We start from the raw sequence: 21,099 nt of genomic DNA on the forward strand, positions 1-21,099 counted from the left end.
ACCAATGTTGTAACGGCTGTGATGACTTGGACATCTGTGTACTTCTGTGTGATGTTTTTCTTCTGAACATCACCTGATCTTCATCAACGTGACGAGTGTCTTATTTAAAGAGACAGGTCACCCAAAAATGAAAACTGATGTTTACTCCTCCTCAAGTTGTTCCAAACCTGTGTGAGTTTCTTTCTTCTGTTAAACACAAGAAGAAGACGTTTTGAGGAATGCTGGGAACCAAACCATTGACTTCCATAGTGTTTTCACAGAGGAAAGAAACTCACACGGGTTTGGAACAACTTTAAAGGAAATGATTTTAAACATCAGAATCACTGTAGACCCCTACAACTAGTGTGAACTTGATTTACATTGGAACATAAAAAGGCAGACGAGGATCAGATTTCAGGAGGTTCTCTCCCATCTCCACAGGAAGTGATGTCAAACCCTCTGATTGGCTGCTTCCTGTCCAGCCCTGATTGAGTTGATTCAGATTTCTGTTGTGTTTCCTGCTGCCTGTGAATGTGTGTCTGTTTGAGTACATGCTCCGCACGGCCCCATGGGTCATCACCGACCCTCACAACAGCAGTTTCGGTTCCTCATGGCTTTGGTTTGTGTGCTGTCAGGGCTTTCACTGATGTGTGATTAACTGTTATGAGTGACAGGACCCAAACGCCATGTGCTTTACTCTAGCTGGCTCATTTGTTGATAAATGTGAACTCGTTGTGTCCCAACAGCTCGGTGACACCCAATCCTCCAGCTGTATTGTGAGATATAAGTCAAGCTTCAGATTCAAGCCTTTGCTACGGGGACGTTTTGGATAAATTTGGCTAAATGAACAAACCCTCTCAATGCAGCAGCAGAGGTCGACCGATACTGAGTTAACTGTGGGATAATAAAGTGGAGAAACAGATCACCTCCTGAGCAACTGGATGTTGAAAAGACACCAAAATCTTGACATTTGATGTAAATTAAACGTCATACATACTTTCCTACATATACATTAAACAGTGTGGCACTAACTTCCTGTTTTATCCTAGCAACCGCTTCATCATGAAAATGTCTTGGAATTATTAAATTATAAATAAATAAATGTACTGAGAAACATCCGAGACAAATCAGAAAGTAACAGTTTACCGAACTCCAAATAACATAAACATTGAAAACCAAGCGCTTCGAATAAGTCCAGCAACATATCTTTTTTTTTTTTTTGATAACCTTTATTGTATGCATATCTTCTGTCAATTTTTAAAATTCCCCATGGTTTGAAAAATGGATAAATGTTTAAAATCTGTCTTTGTTTATCTGCATACCAACAGTTAACACACACTCACAGTTTGCACAGGTTAAATTGTGTAGAAACCATCTATTGGTCGACCTCTATGCTGGAGCACACTCATTCTTTTGTTTTGTTTATTTAAATGATTTAGTTTTTTGGTGAATTCTGTAATAAGGGTTCACTCAAGCATCAAAAGATTGAAGAAAAATATAGAATTTTTGTATAATTTTTAAGAAAGGAAAATAAAAACACATTTGTTATACTGTGAAGAAAACCTCGAGTAAGCCTGCTGGTCTAGTGGTGCGCTCGATCATGCTGTAATAGTTTCTGAGTCAGCTTGACCAAGCTTTGATGACTTTGACAAACTGTGAGGAGCTCGACAGACGGACACAGAGCTGACGCTGGATGATGGGGTCCTGCTCACACCTTTGAACCACCGTTTAATGGAGCGCCTTCCCAAGATTTATAGCATGCAAAAAAGTACCTCTGTCAATAGTGTAGAGAGAAATGAATCAAAACTCACGCCACAATCACTTTCAAACCAGTCAGCTTTCTGTTGGTTAACACAGATAACCTGTGTTCCTGTCTTCACTGCTAGAATTGCTTTGTTCTAAAATGTTCTCAGAACATTCCCATGGATTGTTCTAACAATGTTGTTAGCGGCTAGTTTTATTTTTGTTCCCAGAACGTTCTCTCAAAAGATAGGATAACGTTCTCTAAAACATTCTAAAAGTGTTTATTAATAACATTATTAGAACATTATCCCCTAACATTCTAAGTAAGATTAAAGCAGATGTTTAGATGTTGATGTCTGTTTCAAAGTAATAGTTTGGTTTGATGTCACCATAATGGTGGTAAGTGTTGGCTTTAGTTGTGCAATTTGACACTTGACTTGTCAGTGTTGATCTTTAGCTGCTGTAGTCTTTATTAAGCCCAAAACAGCAAGAGAACATGTGATTAGACGACACTGGTTGCTAGCTGATGATTAATGTGTCATCACATATGTGATTTGGTCACACAATCTAATGTAAGGTGTCAGTTGCATAATATTTATGAAAGTGACTCAATAGGTCAGCAACCTGAGACCCTGCTGAATTTAAAGCAGGCATCATGCAAAACTCATCTTTGGCACCCAGAATGCATTGCGGCATGAAGCATTTCACCGCTGTTGAGATTCTTACACTAATTCTTGAGGTCTCTGTGTGTGTAAGCACTCTGTGTACAAAGAGGTTCATTTACAATGTAACTTAAAAAGAACAGACTCAAATGATTATGATGTAAATATACAGGATCTTGTGAGTTTCAACACATCTGCTGTAGTCACTTATAAATTAATAACAGGATAGACTCCGGATAAAAGCAGTTGATTAGACCGTTACAAGAGAAAATTTATAATACCAGCAAATAACCAACTTCACCTGATGACATTTTTCTCTCACTGTTTTTGCTGTAGCAAATATAATTACAGCACCTTAATGAACAGTAACATTGAAAAGACACATACTGCCTAAGTACTGATCACCATAATGGTGATGTCGAACTAAACCATTATTTTCAATAAACCATCAACACCTCTGTTAATCTCAATAAGAACTTTTTTACATTTATGTCAGAAATAAATCTGGTTTATAATAAGTGAAGAAGGTAGTACTGTTTTTGGAGTATTTCCGCTAGAGTTTGACATCAAACAGAGGTTGGGTTTTCACTTTCAACTAACATCTGATTTCTGAGCAATGTCAGTCCACATCTAGTGTGATGGGAAGCTTTATAAGAATGTTAGAGAATAATGTTGTAACAATGTTATCAATAGACATTTTTAGAATGTTTTAGAGAATGTTATCCTTACTTTTAAAAGAACATTCTGGGAACTAAAATAAAACTTTCCACTGAAAACATTCCCAGAACATGAAAACATTCTAGGTGTGTTGAACACATTGTAAAATCTGTGTTGGGGAATATTTTCCCTCATATAGGTAGATTCCCTGGATTTCACCTGCAAAAATGAATTAAAACAAAAATAGTTTGAAGTTGTTTGGATCAATCTAGTTTTGTGGACTTGTTCTTGAGGTAGATTTTCATTTTTAACCAGTTTGATGGACCACCCTAAAGGACACCCTCTTTCTAACCAAGTCATGGGGACACAAAAGGACCCTTCAGACTGATTTACTGAGTTAGCCCAGTAAAGAATCTCTTCATCTCTTCCTGTGCACAGATGTTATTCTATATCCTAACATTAAGGTTTGTTTTAAAGGAATAATCTCATTCATCAGAAGTCCTCCATCCACGACAGACGTGTGCCAATTATCTTCATCATGGTTTAATAACTGAAAAATGACTGCTGTATTGTTATAGCTCCATTTGTAGTTTCCATAAATCTTTCCCTTGGTGTTTTATTTGGTCATTATTTGTTGTCTACTGCTGAGTTTTGTTTTTATATCAATCCTTTATGCTAATAGAGTTTTGAACATTTTGAGATTTTGTATCAAGTGATGACCTTCACATTAAACTTTATATTTCTGTGAATAAAGTGAATGAAGAACCACAACGAAAGGTTTTCATCATAAATGCAGTCTGGGGGATGAAGAGAGTTTATATGATTACACTGACTGGTTTATATAGTGAAGGAAAAGCTTCTTAAAGGGATAGCGCACACAAAAATCAACATTAGCACATGATTTAACTCACCCTCGAGCCTTCGATGTATATGACAGTCTTCTTTCAGATGAATATAATTAAAAACTAACCTGTCTCTTTCAAGCTTTATAATGGTATGGGTTTCCAGATGTTGAAGACCAAAAAAGTGCCTCCATCCATCATGAAAAGTGCTCCACACAAATCCAGGGGTTAATAAAGACCTCCTGAAGCGACTCAATGCGCTTGTGTAAGAAAAAGATCCAACTGGTTATATTCATCTGAAAGAAGACAGTCATATACACTTAGGATGGCTCCAGGGTGAGTAAATCATGGGATCATTTTCATTTCTGAGTGAACAGATGTTTTAGAAATATTTTTTATACTAATGTAAAACATTCACACCAATGTTTCCTACACAACCCACAGCCCAATGACAAAATATATTATACACAAATATATAATGTTCATTTATACATAGCCCTTTTGTTTTAATTAATGCCATTTTAAATGACGTCGAATAGGACTCGTGTTGCTCTGTCTCTCTTAGCCAATGAGAAGACGCGTAGATACAAAACATTATGGGCGTGTCTACAAATAACTCTCTTATTTTAACACTTGCATCAGTTCTATTAAGGATTACTATTGTCCTTATATTGGTGCTAATTATTGTCCAGCACACATCTGAAGCAGTCACGCCTGTTACTTTTCTCAGCGCTTTTTAGAATGGACAAATCATAGTCGTTTTTGATTAATAGATAATTATTTGTATTCATCCACTGATGCATAAAATCTCCGTTCGTATATTGAATACCAATTGTTCATTCGAATACATTTAAAAGAGTATACTCTCTAGTATATAAATCTCTGGAGTGAGGTTGAGGTTTTCTTTTACTGTCTATGGGTTTGAGCCTCTGAGCGTCGCATGTGGGTGACGTCATCAGCGCGGGCCACGCTCCTTCCTCCATGTGTTTCTCTTCGTTGTTGTGATCTTCAGTAACCGGTGGCAGGTTAATTTTGGGTGAATATCATCATGTCGTCGAGCTGTCGCAGACCCGAGCACATGGCCCCTCCAGAGGTGGTGAGTGAAGCCTCGGTTTGACTCTTGAACGTGTGCACATCTTACAAAACACACTTTCAGACCAGCGAGCTCGTGTGCGCGCATGACGGAGACAGATCCGTCACATATGATGAGTCTACTAACCCACCTAACATGTTGACCATTTAAAATAATACATTTATAATAATACATTTCCTAGCAGAAACAATGGTCGAGAACGAGTTAAACTGGTAGCTTCAAGTAAGGTGATCAGATGTCTGGGATTAATTCTGGGACATTTCCTAGTTCAGTGGTCAAAATATCACTGAAATCTCACTTGTGTTTATCTACGCATTTAAAAGCGGGGACAATATTTGTACAAATACATACAGATCCGTCCTCAGATTTGAGAGCGATCTTTTGATGCCAGAAATGTAACGTTTAACTGGAACATATTTAGACAGGAGCCCTTAAACCTCTTCATACTAAGAGTCATGATCTGAAGCCCCACTAGAAGGAGCCTGCGTCTCAGGTTCACTATATACATCCATCACTTCATTCTGTGGCACATCAGATATTGTTGAAGGCGGAAATACTCAATGCCACAGATGTATATACAGGAGGTATATTTCCAGCTCAGATTTGGAGCTAGATTGCAGGAGAGGGAAGATGATTCATATCTATAGTCTATAGCCTAATGAGAGCAGGTTAATGTGAGTTTATGACACTGAGAATCAGAGAGGCATGTTTTGTTTCAGCATCATATGTTCTTGGTTTTAGACCGCTGAAGATGGGTAATATCTTAAAATATAAAACCTGTCACCATTGATATATATAATACAACAAAGATTCTTAAATGTGTTTTTAAATGTGATCTACACATTGCATGTAAGAATAAAACTATCTTGGTGTGCCAGCTTTCTAAAGTGACTCCAAAGTCCAGGTGAAGACCCCATTAAATAGTGAATAGCTCAGTATTTAATATCGTCTTTCTTCATAATCGTTTATGCATTTCACCATAAAAAAAGCTGAGTTTTTTCTCTAACTCTGTGTGAGTTGACAAGGAATGAGCCGATATCTTAATTCCAGCCAATCATAATCTCCTGGTGCATTTCTACATGCTTCTGTCATGTGTGTAAATGCTGTTCTTTATTTACAGTTCTACAATGAACAAGAGGCCAAGAAATACTCCCAAAAGTAAGTACATTGACAGTCCAGTACTGCCGAGATTCTACATGCATCGTTTCACACGATATGTGTCTGTTTTAAACCATTAATGCTTCTTCCGCTGTAATGTGTGTGTGCTGCAGCTCTCGGATGATCGAGATCCAGACACAGATGTCCGAGCGGGCCGTGGAGCTGCTCAGTCTGCCCGAGGATCAGCCCTGTTACCTGCTGGACGTGGGGTGAGCGTGTGCTCTCTGCAGGAACATGTGTTACTCTGTCAGGCTCCTAAACCTCTGCTTGAACCCGCAGCTGCGGCTCTGGACTCAGTGGAGACTATCTGTCTGAAGCTGGACACTACTGGGTCGGTGTGGACATCAGCACAGCCATGCTGGGTGACGGACCACACACACTCTCACACACTCACACACACTCACTCACTCACACACTCTCACACACACACACACATCGCTGGCCAGAAAGAGCTTTTAAAACAGGAAACACTGTTTGTCATGCACTGGACAAATGTTCGTTTTTGGGGCTTTTTGTGGCATGACATTTCTGGTGAATAAGATCCACAGAATAACTAATAGATGTATGCACACTTTTTCAGTTGATTGATTACTTTAATTGCAGACATGCAATGTTAATTTGCATAAATACGCAAATAAAAAACAGTCTAATTAATTATGCATTCAGTTGCATACATGCATAGAACAAGAAATCAGAGTTCAGAATTCAGTTTGCTGGTATGTTACAGATTTGTTCTCTTTTTATCATTCTGTAAAACATACTGCAGACATAGAGAAAAACTAATATTTTTATACATTTGTAGGATTATAATGTTGTAAAATCAGGGAAATGATATATGAACGCACCCCTTTATAAAACCCGTCTGAATATAGACAGGAATGAAAGTGTAAAGTCTGCTGAAGTAGAGAATAAACTCAGCGTCTTTAAAGATACAGACACAAATAGATAAAGAGCACTTGGGTGATATTTTCCACTAGTCTTGGGAAAAAAAATTCCCAAATAGCCTGAGATCTCAGACTGGACCAGTGCGTGACAAAAGTAAAGTGTTTGACTGTAATCTTTTCCGTGAGCGTGTGAAACTGACAGTAATCGGTGTGTGTGGTCAGAAGCTAATGCTAGCGGTGTTACCTGTGCTGTTCAGATGTGGCCCTGCAGCGGGACGTGGAGGGAGATCTCCTGCTGGGGGACATGGGCGAGGGTCTGCCCTTCAGGCCGGGGATGTTCGACGGCTGTGTCAGGTACGAGCTCCTGAGACGCTGTCAGTGTGAGACGAGTGTGTGTGTGTCTCATGTGTGCTGTCTCTCTCAGTATTTCAGCGCTGCAGTGGTTGTGTAACGCAGATAAGAAAACACACAGTCCTCCGAAGAGACTGTACCGCTTCTTCAGCACGCTGTACTCCTCACTGGTGAGCTCCTGTCAGATCTGTGTGTCTCTCACAGCGATCGTTTCCTTCACACCTGTGTGTGTGTGTGTGTGTGTGTGTGTGTTGTAGGCCAGAGGAGCACGTGCTGTGTTCCAGATATACCCTGAAAACTCAGAGCAGGTCTGTATGGAACACCTCTCTCTGGTTATTAATAATCCTGATTCTGGGTTAAGAATGTGTGGTCAGGTTATTCTCCGCAGACTGTAGGACGTGTTTAAGTGAGGTGTTGTGGTTTCTCTGTCAGCTGGAGCTGATCACGGCTCAGGCCATGAAAGCTGGCTTCACCGGCGGGATGGTGGTCGACTTTCCCAACAGCAGCAAGGCCAAAAAGTGACTGTTCAGATCCATATTCCCAGAAAACATCTCTTTAATGTTAATGTGCTCGAGGATCATAACCAGTGACTTTTATTCACTGCAGGTTCTTCCTGTGTTTGTTTGCTGGTGTGTCAGGAGTCTTACCCAAGGTGTGTACAGCCTCAGTATGAACACACACACACACACACACACAGAGAGAGAGGGAGACACAGACACACACACACACACAGAGAGAGAGAGACACAGACACACACAGAGAGAGAGAGACACAGACACACACAGAGAGAGAGAGACACAGACACACACAGAGAGAGAGACACACACACACACACACACAGAGAGAGAGACACACACACACACACACAGAGAGAGAGAGAGACACACACACACAGAGAGAGACACACCACACACACAGAGAGAGACAGACACACACACACACACACACCCACACGAGTGAAGTCGGCCTGTTCCTGCTGATGCTGTGTGTGTTTTCAGGGTCTGGGTTCAGAGGCGGCTGACAGAGCTGTATCCGGTCAGGCTCAGTTCACAGCACAGAGGTAAACACTCCTCTATCAGTCTGTTATCTCACCCATAACCTCACGTTATATTTCACCAACACTGTTTGTGTTCCATGCTTATGGAAAGACTTCAGTGAATGTAATTAGATGTGAACCGCACATGTACAGCTCCATCACGATCAGGTTTATACGTCGAGTGTTACAGTGAACCGTGTTTCCTCACCGTCTGCTCTCCCTAAAGGTCCCGCTTCAAACACATGAAAGGAAAGTGTGTGAAGAAGAGTAAGGACTGGATCGTGGAAAAGAAGGAAAGACGCCGGCGCCAGGGGAAGTATGTTCACGCTTCTGTTAGTTCAGATGTGTGTCTGTATCAGCCGTGTGCAGCTCAACTCATTCTCTGATGAACACATGGCTCCTGTCTTCACTTGTGCTGTATCTGAGGCGTCTGTTTGTCTTCTCTCAGGGAAGTAAGAGCTGACACCAAGTACACGGCTCGTCACAGGAAACCTCGCTTCTGAGCGTCCGGTCTTCACTGTCCGGACAGCAGACTGTGAGCGGTTCAATCTACTGGATCCAGTCACCACTCTCATCTCTACTGAACTGTGTGCTCCGAGGAAATATACCACCGAATAATAAACCCTTGTGGAGAGGAGAGAGCCACGTGTGGGTTATGTCTGAATTAACAACAGCCGTAATAAACCAGGTTTCATCAGCTTTCAGGTGTGATTCTTACATAAATATGCTCATAGATCATGTGCTTTACTCATTGTAGTGTAAGTGTACAGTGAACCCGGAGCAGTGCATTATCCCAGCAAATGTTTTTCAAAAAACAGTGTGAATGCAAGAGATTTGGGTTGTTTATCAAGATTAAATGTTTTATGCATTCATTGAATTTGATTTTGAGTTTCGTATATTTTTCTGTGGTGCAAAAAAGCACATTTCCCATGATATTAACCATTAAAACAAGTTTTATTTTCATAAAGACAAGTGTAACGTGACAATCCACACACTGTTTGAATGAAGTATTGTGCCAGATAACAATAAATTATTTTTGAGTTTTAATCTGCGCTGTAAGCCTGAAGTGCTCTTTACTTTAAACGGTATTTTAAAGACAAGTTTTCTTCATTAGTTGTACACAAGTAGTGTATACTAACAGTGTGCAGCCTGTGTAGGGCGCCAGCAACCAAGACAACAACACCAGGAAGTACAGTTTCAGAGTTTGTAATGCTTTCCAACAGAATGGTTGTTTTGCAAAAATATGCATTTTAAGTAAATTTATATTTTCATGATATTACACCTGTGTGATTGCATTTACAAATAAAATGTAAAAAAAAAAAAAGGCAAGGAGGGTTACATTACATTAAAATGAAATAAAGCTAATATTACACTATGAAAAAGTCTTACATGCAATGGAAGTGTTACAAAAATGAATGTAACATTTTGCAAAAAAAAATAGTAATTATAAATGTTAGAGGAGAATGGTGACAAATATACAAATATCTGACAAATACAGAAGTTTGAAGACAAATTCTTTTCAGATCTGTAAAGTCAACCAAATATTCTTTGAAATGAACAGAAACGCTATTCATAAAATTAAGCAAGTTTATACATTACTAGGTAAAACTATTATGAATAATTTTGATAAGAGATTTGTCAAAGAAGACAGAAATCTTCCGATTCTCTATCATTAAACCTTGTTATTCCAGAAACGTCCACAAACAGGTTCAGAAACCTGAGATCTGATCCTATTCTTCATCTGATGTGCTACTGAAGACATTGTTTAACAAACAGACTAGTGTTGTCTACATCAGGAGGAGAGCATGAAAGATCTTTAGACTCAGTCTTGACTAAAGTTTGAAATATTCAAGGGGGGGCTAAAATATTTATTTAATTTTTTTTTTTTTTTTTTTCAGAAAACAGGACACAACAATCATCTGAAAGTGTATTCTCTAAAGGAGTATTCTTATCAAACCAATAATGAAAAAAAAGTTAATTATCTTTATATGATATATCTTTGTTATTCCAGATAAAATAACTATATGTGGAGAAAAATTGAAGCATTATATTAGTGACTACAGACCTGTGTTTTAGTCTCTGTCATATAGTGTTAAATGTTATATAGTTGAGCCATCCACTATAACATGCAGTATATCTCTTAACATTGATCTATGCCTTTTTAAAAGACGTCTCTCTGTACTAGTGCAAAATCAGAGACACATAAAGCCTCGCACATTTCACAGAGGACATTTGCTTTATATAAACTTATATAGGTTTGATGTGTAAAAATAAATGCTGTTTATAGTGAATGCCACTTTTTGCAATAAGTATTATAAAAAGTTCATCTCCTGTGTAAAAATAACTTTCCTGGATATATATGTATATATATGGTATATATATAAATGGTAAATGGACTGCATTTATATAGCGCTTTCAACAGACCACATGGCCATCCAAAGCGCTTTACAATTTGCCTCACATTCACCCATTCACACACACATTCACACACCGACTGCGGTGTCTGCCATACAAGGCGCCATCCAGCTCGTCGGGAGCAGCTGGGGTTAGGTGTCTTGCTCAAGGACACCTCGACACTCGGTCAGGTGGAGCCGGGGATTGAACCACCAACCTTCCGGTTTGTAGACAACCTACATGGCGGCAGTGGCTCAGTATATATATATATATATATATATATATATATATATATATATATATATATATATATATATATATAAATTATACAGTGGGGATCGAAAGTTTGGGCACCCCTTGCAGAATCTGTGAAAATATGAGTAATTTTAAAAAAATAAGAGAGATCATACTAAATGCAGGTTATTTTTTATTTAGTACTGTCCTGCACTGTAAAACCTGACAAGTAAACTTAACTCAAACCGTTTGAGTAAACAGATTGCCTTGATTTAAACCCTGTAAGTTCTAAAACTTTGCATTCAAATAATTAAGTGATTAACTAAGTGCTGATTGAGAATTAGTGATGAACAGCTGCTGTTAACAAACAGAATCACTGAAGAAAAGAGAAACACAAGAACTACTACAACTGACTTCAGACACAGACTTAGATGAAATCAACTGAAATAAAATACATGAAATCTCTCAAGATCTGATTAAACAACCCCTCAAACAGCATCACCAGCTCCACTTATTAATAACCAGACTGACTTTATTTCTGTCAGACGTCTACAGAAGATCTTATTGAGAATGAACTAAGGTTTAGATGTTGATTTATTGTTTCATTTGAAGTAACCATGTTAGAGATCAGTGTTTGCTTTAGTTGGGCTCTTGACCCTTGATTTCTGTCTTAGTCTTTTCTCTGGCTGTTTTAACCGTGTGTTTCAAAAACACATTTGTTGTAACTCAAAAGCCCAGAAGAAATGCCATCAGGTGTTAACCTGTATCTAGGTGTAGGTTGTTATACTTTATATCGGTGATGATAATCATCAAATATTGAACTGTACAGAGTCTAATCTCTGATGAAATTAGTGTTGTGTAATTTGATTAATTATAGTAAAAGTGATTCTAAGAGCCAGTGGTTCTGTAATAATCAGTTAATACAAAGACTTTCCAAACAGTGTGGTCTTCTACAGTGTCAGTTAGTCACACACAGACATCAATAATCAGAATATGAACCTCAACAATGGTGACCATAAAAAAAAAAAAAAAAGCTGCAGAGCATGCTGGGAGCCATGGATGAGTTTTGTACTACAATAGTACCCAGCATGCATTGCAGCATGTTTTTTTGTCACCATTGTTGAGGTTCATATTCTGATTATTGATGTCTGTGTCTGACCAACTACTGGGATGGAATGCAAATGTATGTGTACAAAATGTTTATGAAGTCATTTTTATATTAACTGTTTATCACAGACTCTTAGTGTCACTTGTATTAGATCCACTTCTACTAATTACACATTTGTTTCCTCAGAGATTAGACTCTGTACAGATCAATATTTGTGAATAATAATGAATAATTATCATCACCTATATGAAGCATAACATCCTACACCTAGATACAGGTTAACACCTGATGGCATTTCTTCTGGGCTTTCGAGTTACAACAAATGTGTTTTAGAAACACACGGTTAAAACAGCCAGAGAAAAGACTAAGACAGAAGTCAAGGGTCAAGAGCCCAACTAAAGCAAACACTGATCTCTAACATGGTTACTTCAAATGAAACAATAAATCAACATCTAAACCTTAGTTCATTCTCAATAAGATCTTCTGTAGTCGTCTGACAGAAATAAAGTCAGTCTGGTTATTAATAAGTGGAGCTGGTGAGGCTGTTTGTGGGGTTGTTTAATCAGATCTTGAGAGATTTCATGTATTTTATTTCAGTTGATTTCATCTAAGTCTGTGTCTGAAGTCAGTTGTAGTAGTTCTTGTGTTTCTCTTTTCTTCAGTGATTCTGTTTGTTAACAGCAGCTGTTCATCACTAATTCTCAATCAGCACTTAGTTAATCACTTAATCACTTAATTGCAATGTATATCTTCTTTCAGTGAACTCAACTGAATTAAGTTCAGAGTACTCCTAACTGTTAGTTTTTTCAACTTAAATGGTTTAAGGCAATCAGTTTCCTCAAATGGTTTGAGTTAACATAACTTGTCAGGTTTGAGTAAGTCTGTGTCTGAAGTCGGCTGTAGTTCCTTTCTCTCTTTTCTTCAGTAATTATGTTTGTTAACAGCAGGTGTTCATCACTAAAGCTCAATTAATCACTTAATCACTTAATTGCAATGTATATCTTCTTTCAGGGAACTCAACTGAATTAAGTTCAGAGTACTCATAACTGTTAGTTTTTTCAACTTAAACGGTTTAAGGCAATCGGTTTCCTCAAACGGTTTGAGTTAACATAACTTAAGGATATCTGTTTACTCAAACCGTTTGAGTTAAGTTTACTTGTCGGGTATTACAGTCAAGGCAATCAGTTTACTCAAACGATTTGAGTTAAGTTAACTTGTCGGGTTTTACAGTGTGAGTAAGATATTGTACATAAAAGATATTAACATTTAGTCCACAAGACAAAAGAATTGCTGAAATTATTAAAATAACCCCACTCAAAAGTTTGGGAACCCTTGGTTCTTAGTACTGTGTTCTGTTACCTGATGATCCTCGACTGTCTTTCTGTTTTGTGATGGTTGTGCATGAGTCCCTTGTTTGTTCTGAACAGTTAAACTGAGCAGAGTCCTTCAGAAAAATCTTTAAGCTCCTGCAGATTCTTCAGTTTTCCAGCATCTTTGCATATTTGAACCTTTTCCAGCAGTGACTGTATGATTTTGAGATACATCTTATCACACTGAGGACATTTGAGGGACTCAAACACAACCATTTAAAAAGATTCAAACATTCACTGATGCTCCAGAAGGAAACAAGATGCATTAAGAGCTGGGGGGTGAAAACTGAAAACCAAGGGTTCCCAAACTTTTGAATGGGGTTATTTTAATAATTTTAGCATTTTTTTTTTTTTGTCTTGTGGACTAAATGTTAATATCTTTTATGTACAATATCTTACTCAGGACAGTACTAAATAAAATATAACATGCATTTAGTATGATCTCTCTTATTTTTTGAAAATGACTCATATTTTCACAGATTCTGCAAGGGGTGCCCAAACTTTCGATCCCCACTGTATACTGTGCAAATACATATACTGATGCTACTGGACACAACTTCAGTGATGTTCCTGGACTTATTGAGTGTTTCGGGTCTTTCAACATCATACACCCTCATCCAGGCGACCCAGCTGTGTGTCCAGTTGGCAAATCTAGCTACCCTTCCTCCATGGATCTCCTCTCTTTAGCCATAGCCATCTTGAGGCTTTTTCTGCTGCTTCACTGGTGTTGCGGATGGCTCTTCTCCTCCTCACCCCATTTACACCTAACAAGCTGAAGGCTCTGGCCAGGGATCGGGCTATAAAGCCCCTGCATCCTATACCTCTATTGGGAGACACCTAGCACTCCATCCGGCTTGTTTGCACTCACTGACCAGTCCCTCGTACTTGACGAGCTTCCTCTCAAAGGCCTCTTCCAAAGTGGTCTTCCCAGGGGACTGTAAGCTCCAACAGAACTACTTGTTTAGTGGACTCCGACAAGAGTACGATGTCGGGTCTTAAGGTGGTGATCACAACATGGTTGGGGAACTTGAGTTGCTGCTCCAAGTCCACCAACAGTTGCCAGTCCCTCACAGTGGCCAAGATACCTGCAGATGTTTTTGCGGCTAGTTTTGGCAGCTCTCCAGCTCTGACAAAGGCAATGGCTTGCTTGAAGGGTCGGGAGCGCTTGGCCCACTTGACTCCTGTAGCAATGGCTTCCGCAATGGCCTTCAGTACCTGGTCATGCCTCCACCTGTATCGTCCCTCTCCCAGTGCCTTTGAGCAGCAACTCAAAATGTGCTCTAGGGTTCCACGCTTAGAGCACAGTGAACATGCTGGAGACTCCACTTTGCCCCATATGTAAAGGTTTGATGGACTCGGAAGCACATCATATACCGCTTGAATGAGAAAACTGATCCGCTGTGGCTCTGCCTTCACCAGCTCCGCCCATGTCACTTTCCTTTTGATTGCATTCTCCCATCATGTCCAGGCACCCTGTTGCCTCATTCCTACTGTCCTGCAGGTTCTCTCTTCCTTAGCCACTGCTCTCACCTCCTCCTAGACTAGGCAGCTCTTATTCTTCCCTTTGATGGTGTCGGAATGCTGTGATTGTCGGAATTTTTTCACCAGCTACGCTGAACCGGAAATTATCATCCACCTTTCCTCTTCATGGCCAGGGAGAACAGAACTACAGAGATGTTGCATCCCGTGACGATTCCAATCTCGACTTTGTGCCAGCCTGATGTCACTGCTCCTGAAGAAGTTATCATCCTGAAATTGTTGTAGTAATCAACGATGAGGTCTCTGACTCTGCACAGGACATGATGTTTTGTGAGGGTGAGCTGAACTAGCTTGTGTGGTATTGAGCCATATGCGTTAGCCAGATCAAGCCACAGCACTGTCAGATTGCCCTTGTTCTCTCTAGCCTCTCTGATTAGCTGTGTTACCACTCCTGTGTGTTCCAAACACCCAGACATTCCTGCAATTCCACCCTTCTGGACTGATGTGTCGATAAACTTATTCTTTGATAGGAAGGTGCTCAGTCTGTTGGAGACTGCACTGAAGAAGATCTTAGCTTCAATACACAACAGGGAGATAATGCGGAACTGGTCTATCTTCTTGGAGTTCTCCTCCTTTGAAATCCAGACCCCTTCCGCAACTCTCCACTGTTCAGGGATCCTGCCCCTCCTCCAGATAACATGCAGGATTTTCCACAGGAACAGCAGGAGTTTTGGACAGTTCTTGTACACTTTTTAAGAAGTGCCGCTTGGTCCTGGAGCGGAATAACTTATCGAACCTCCTTCAGCTGTAGCTCTGACATGTTGAATTGCACACTTGGCCAAGGAGGGTCTATCAGAGTGCTGCACTCCCCCAAATCTTGTTCTCTTACTGGGTTGCTGTATGTTTCCTTCAGGTGGTGATCAATCTCCTCCTGAGAGCAGACCAGCTTGCCGCTACACTTCTGTCCTAGCAGCTCCTTAGTGAACATAAAGGGGTTGGCAATAAATGCGGCTCTCTTTCGGGCTCTTTCACGACGGCGCCTCCGATGCCACTTTGCCCGATGGTGGATCCTGATCTTCTTTCGCAGGATGCTCATCAAATGTGCCAGGCCAATGCGATCCTCCTTTCCTGCCTGCCTGTATTGTCGCTTCAGGGTTGTCATCTCCTGTCTGATGTTATGGATTCTCACCTCGCGTTGGTTATTTGAGTGAGATCCTCTGGAGCCTCCTTTTTTCACTTCTTCACCGAACCATGTCATGGCTTGCAGTTTTCTGTCAACTTCTCCCCTTATGGTGGTCTCCAGGATTTGATCGACATCATTATCAAACTGGTTCCACAATGAGTTCATGTTAGATGCAGGCCACTTGATCTGCCTCCTCTCAGACTTAATGCTAGAGGGAGTCATTTGCAACACTTGGAGGTTCTGGGCACTGTGGGGTGACTCCGGGTCTGGCTCCTCCTGCATCTCACCAGGTTGGACACCTTTGCGCTGTGTTGGTCCTGTCCCCACCAGACACTTCATCCTCCATTGGTGGATCTTTAGGCCTTGCTTATTTCCTGCAGATTTTGCCACATATACACTGCTTTTTCGTAGCCGTTTGTCCATTGCCTTGTTCTGATACCGTTATATCAGTCCAGTTGGGGTGCTCATCCTCCCCCCCTCTCAGGCACCCCTGGGGGTATTTTTCCATTAGGTTCATCATAGCTTGTTGTGGGAGTCCCCCTCACAGAAGACACAAAATTAGGTTGCCAGCATATTCTGCCCCAATTGCCGTCTTTCCGAGCTGTCACCGACTCTCCGGTTGTCACCATGCTTTTCATGGTTGTCACTGATTGAATCAGATTAAAGCTGTGCAAATACTTCTACTGATGCTACTGGACACATCTTCAGTGATGTTCCTGGACTCGGGTCTTTCAACATCATACACCCTCATCCAGGCAACCCAGCTGTGGTTGATCAGACCAGCTTGTGTCCAGTTGGCAAATCTAGTTACCCTTCCTCCATGGATTTCCTCTCTTTAGCCATAGCCATCTTGAGGCTTTCTCTGCTGCTTCACTGGCATGTGCTCAAAGAGTGAACTGCAATCAAGATCATGTGTGCATTCTCTCTCTCTCTCTCTCTCTCTCTCCATACCTTTAAACTAATTTTAGCAACTTGTGTTTAGTTGTGTTTCAATTACTTACTTAGCCAGCCTTTTTTGACATTTCAGACAACTGAACTAAAAATGTTCCAGTGATGTCTGTGAAGGGATGTTCACTGGACAACCTCACACATCTGTGCTGCCATGTGCTCAATCCACTCATCAGCTATATATATGCAGAAATATTATGTTTACCATGTATTATTACATACATGTACTTTATAGATATATGTAATCCCCAATAACTCCGTTCTACTCTGTTTGTTTGTGTCTGGAAACAGCTCTCTTCACATGCTGTGTGGCATCAGTTTGTGATATCGGAGCATTGTAATGAGTATAAGTACGAATACAGGATCCCAGTATCTGTATTGGTGCATCCCAAGATTTCTACATCCTGGTGACCAGGAAGATGGCTGTGTAATGTGAGCAGGGGTCCTACTCAGCTTTGGCCATGAGGCATGCATCTTGTGCCTGAGCTTCTTTCCCCTTCTACTGTTATCAAGCTGAGGGAGAAACCTCCTGACTGCTGATGCCTTTAATCTCTTATGCTGTAGATGGTCTTCTGTCCTCTTTCGAGGCTTGTGAGCTGATCTTCTTTAGTGCCTAGGATTTTGACAACATGTCCACCACTCCCTTGGAGAAAGGCTCTCAAAGTGTTTTCAACTGGGGTTCAGGCCCAACTAGAACAGAGGTCTCCAACCCTGCTCCTGGAGATTTCAGCTCCAGCTCAATCAAACACACATGAATCAGCTAATCAAGGGGTTCAGGGTTACTGTATAATTACAGACAGATGTGTTGGAACAAGAAGTCTTCTCGGTTCCTAAAATCTGTACCCGACCCGAATCACTTCTTACCCAAACTCAGAAGTGATTCTGATAAAAGTTTTTAAAGAAAAACCCAACACTGTAAAACCCGACAAGTTAACTTAACTCAAATCGTTTGAGTAAACAGATATCCTTAAGTTATGTTAACTCAAACCATTTGAGGAAACCGATTGCCTTAAACCATTTAAGTTGAAAAAACTAACAGTTATGAGTACTCTGAACTTAATTCAGTTGAGTTCCCTGAAAGAAGATATACATTGCAATTAAGTGATTAAGTGATTAATTGAGCTTTAGTGATGAACACCTGCTGTTAACAAACAGAATTACTGAAGAAAAGAGAGAAAGGAACAACAGCTGACTTCAGACACAGCCTCACTCAAACCTGACAAGTTATGTTAACTCAAACCGTTTGAGGAAACTGATTGCCTTAAACCATTTAAGTTCAAAAAACTAACAGTTACGAGTACTCTGAACTTAATTCAGTTGAGTTCATTGAAAGAAGATATACAGTGCAATTAAGTAATTAAACGATTAACTAAGTGCTGATTGAGAATTAGTGATGAACAGCTGCTGCTAACAAACAGAATCACTGAAGAAAAGAGAAACACAAGAACTACTACAACTGACTTCAGACACAGACTTAGATGAAATCAACTGAAATAAAATACATGAAATCTCTCAAGATCTGATTAAACAACCCACAAACAGCATCAGCAGCTCCACTTATTAATAACCAGACTGACTTTATTTCTGTCAGACGTCTACAGAAGATCTTATTGAGAATGAACTAAGGTTTAGATGTTGATTTATTGTTTCATTTGAAGTAACCATGTTAGAGATCAGTGTTTGCTTTAGTTGGGCTCTTGACCCTTGACTTCTGTCTTAGTCTTTTCTCTGGCTGTTATAACTGTGTGTTTCTGAAACACATTTGTTGTAATTCAAAAGCCCAGAAGAAAAGCCATCAGGTGTTAACCTGTACCTAGGTGTAGGTTGTTATACTTCATATAGGTGATGATAATTATTCATTATTATTCACAAATATTGATCTGTACAGAGTCTAATCTCTGAGGAAACAAATGTGTAATTAGTAGAAGTGGATCTAATACAAGTGACACTAAGAGTCTGTGATAATCAGTTAATATAAAAATGGCTTCATAAACATTTTGTACACATACATTTGTATTCCATCCCAGTAGTTGGTCAGACACAGACATCAATAATCAGAATATGAACCTCAACAATGGTGACAAAAAAACATGCTGCAATGCATGCTGGGTAACTATTGTAGTACAAAACTCATCCATGGCTCCCAGCATGCTCTGCAGCATTTTTTTTTTTTTTTTTTATGGTCACCATTGTTGAGGGTCATATTCTGATTATTGTTGTCTGTGTGTGACACCGTAGAAGACCACACTGTTTGGAAAGTCTTTGTATTAACTGATTATTACAGAACCACTGGCTCTTAGAATCACTTTCACTATAACCAATCAAATTACACAACACCTATTTCATCAGAGATTAGACTCCTAGCAGTTCAATAATTGATGATTATCATCACCGATATAAAGTATAACAACCTACACTTAGGTACAGGTTAACACATGATGGCTTTTCTTCTGGGCTTTTGAGTTACAACAAACATGTTTCAGAAACACACGGTTATAACAGCCAGAGAAAAGACTAAGACAGAAGTCAAGGGTCAAGAACCCAACTAAAGCAAACACTGATCTCTAACATGGTTACTTCAAATGAAACAATAAATCAACATCTAAACCTTAGTTCATTCTCAATAAGATCTTCTGTAGACGTCTGACAGAAATAAAGTCAGTCTGGTTATTAATAAGTGGAGCTGGTGATGCTGTTTGTGGGTTGTTTAATCAGATCTTGAGAGATTTCATGTATTTTATTTCAGTTGATTTCATCTAAGTCTGTGTCTGAAGTCAGTTGTAGTAGTTCTTGTGTTTCTCTTTTCTTCAGTGATTCTGTTTGTTAACAGCAGCTGTTCATCACTAATTCTCAATCAGCACTTAGTTAATCACTTAATTATTTGAATGCAAAGTTTTAAAACTTACAGGGTTTAAATCAAGGCAATCTGTTTACTCAAACGGTTTGAGTTAAGTTTACTTGTCAGGTTTTACAGTGAACCCAAGACAGAGCTGAGTCAGATATGACTGCATTTATTTTCAAACCAGACAGCATTAGAATAGATTGCACAGCCTGCAGTCAGTAATGAAAAATCCCAGTGTACTGCTGACTGATTTTTCAGTCTCTCCATGACTTTGATTTATTTAACATTTATTATTCCTTTATTATTGCCTGCCTGATAGAAACAAGCTATTTTTGAGTTTGGCTCTTAATTGTAACAGTGGATTGGAATAATAAACGTGATCGCTTAAAAATCGATAGCCTGATAAATCATGGATTCACTAGTGTTGTCTGCTCTGCAATGCTATTTACCTCATCTCCGGCGAAGGGATGCTGCACACAGAAGAGAAAAGCCCTGTCCTGCATGAACATGCTGCGTTTTGAAGCGAGTGGCTTTGATGGATCTCTATAAGAAGTATTTCTGTGTGTGAGGTTACAAATGTATGTTCCTTTCTCAAAAATGCACCTAACTTCAACGCACAAGTACAGGGGATCAGGTCCATGTGGAAAAAGCCCACTCATTTAAAATCGCCTGACACATGAGGCAATTAATATCGAACCCCAGCCATAGCCGAAACTCTCATTTTTGGAAAGTTTTGGACTCCAAATCTGCTTGGGTCTTGGGTCGGACCTCAGGTTTTCGGATCCGAGTGGACCCATGAAGATCTGTAGTTGGAGCAGGACTGGACCTGAAGTGTGCAGGACGGTTGCTCTCCACGAGCAGGGATGGAGATCCTGTCCGATGAGATGTCTATTCAGGACATTTGCCGAGCTGAAGATTAATCTTCTCAGAATACCTTCGCTAGGTCTTGCAATTAGGAAATCTCCTCTTTAGCACCACATGTGTTATCTGTGCAAGTGCATTCAAGCTACACAGCTTTTGGCTGCTTGTATGCCTAGGACACGCTCATTTGTGTGATTTCGACTATGTTATATAGCACTAAAGCCGTGTTTGCATGCATATTCATGGAAATGTGCTATGTGGAGAAGCAGCTGATC

At 39.8% G+C, this 21,099-nt stretch overlaps 1 protein-coding gene and 1 pseudogene across 1 annotated transcript; one reads left to right on the plus strand and one right to left on the minus strand.

Annotated features, from left to right (window-relative positions):
* The first annotated feature begins 4,814 nt into the window (after positions 1–4,814).
* On the plus strand, positions 4,815–9,452 carry bud23 (BUD23 rRNA methyltransferase and ribosome maturation factor). The gene is made up of 12 exons (XM_026225914.1): positions 4,815–4,979; positions 6,097–6,134; positions 6,248–6,343; positions 6,414–6,496; positions 7,276–7,372; positions 7,443–7,539; positions 7,627–7,677; positions 7,802–7,887; positions 7,976–8,021; positions 8,368–8,429; positions 8,632–8,721; positions 8,854–9,452. The coding sequence occupies exons 1-12, from the start codon at positions 4,932–4,934 to the stop codon at positions 8,906–8,908; spliced, it is 849 nt and encodes a 282-aa protein (XP_026081699.1). The 5' UTR covers positions 4,815–4,931; the 3' UTR covers positions 8,909–9,452.
* A 4,710-nt stretch (positions 9,453–14,162) lies between these two features.
* On the minus strand, positions 14,163–16,596 carry LOC113058892 (uncharacterized; annotated as a pseudogene).
* Positions 16,597–21,099: the final 4,503 nt, after the last annotated feature.

The sequence above is a fragment of the Carassius auratus genome, chromosome 40 (assembly GCF_003368295.1).
Source record: "Carassius auratus strain Wakin chromosome 40, ASM336829v1, whole genome shotgun sequence".
Lineage (NCBI taxonomy): Eukaryota > Metazoa > Chordata > Actinopteri > Cypriniformes > Cyprinidae > Carassius > Carassius auratus.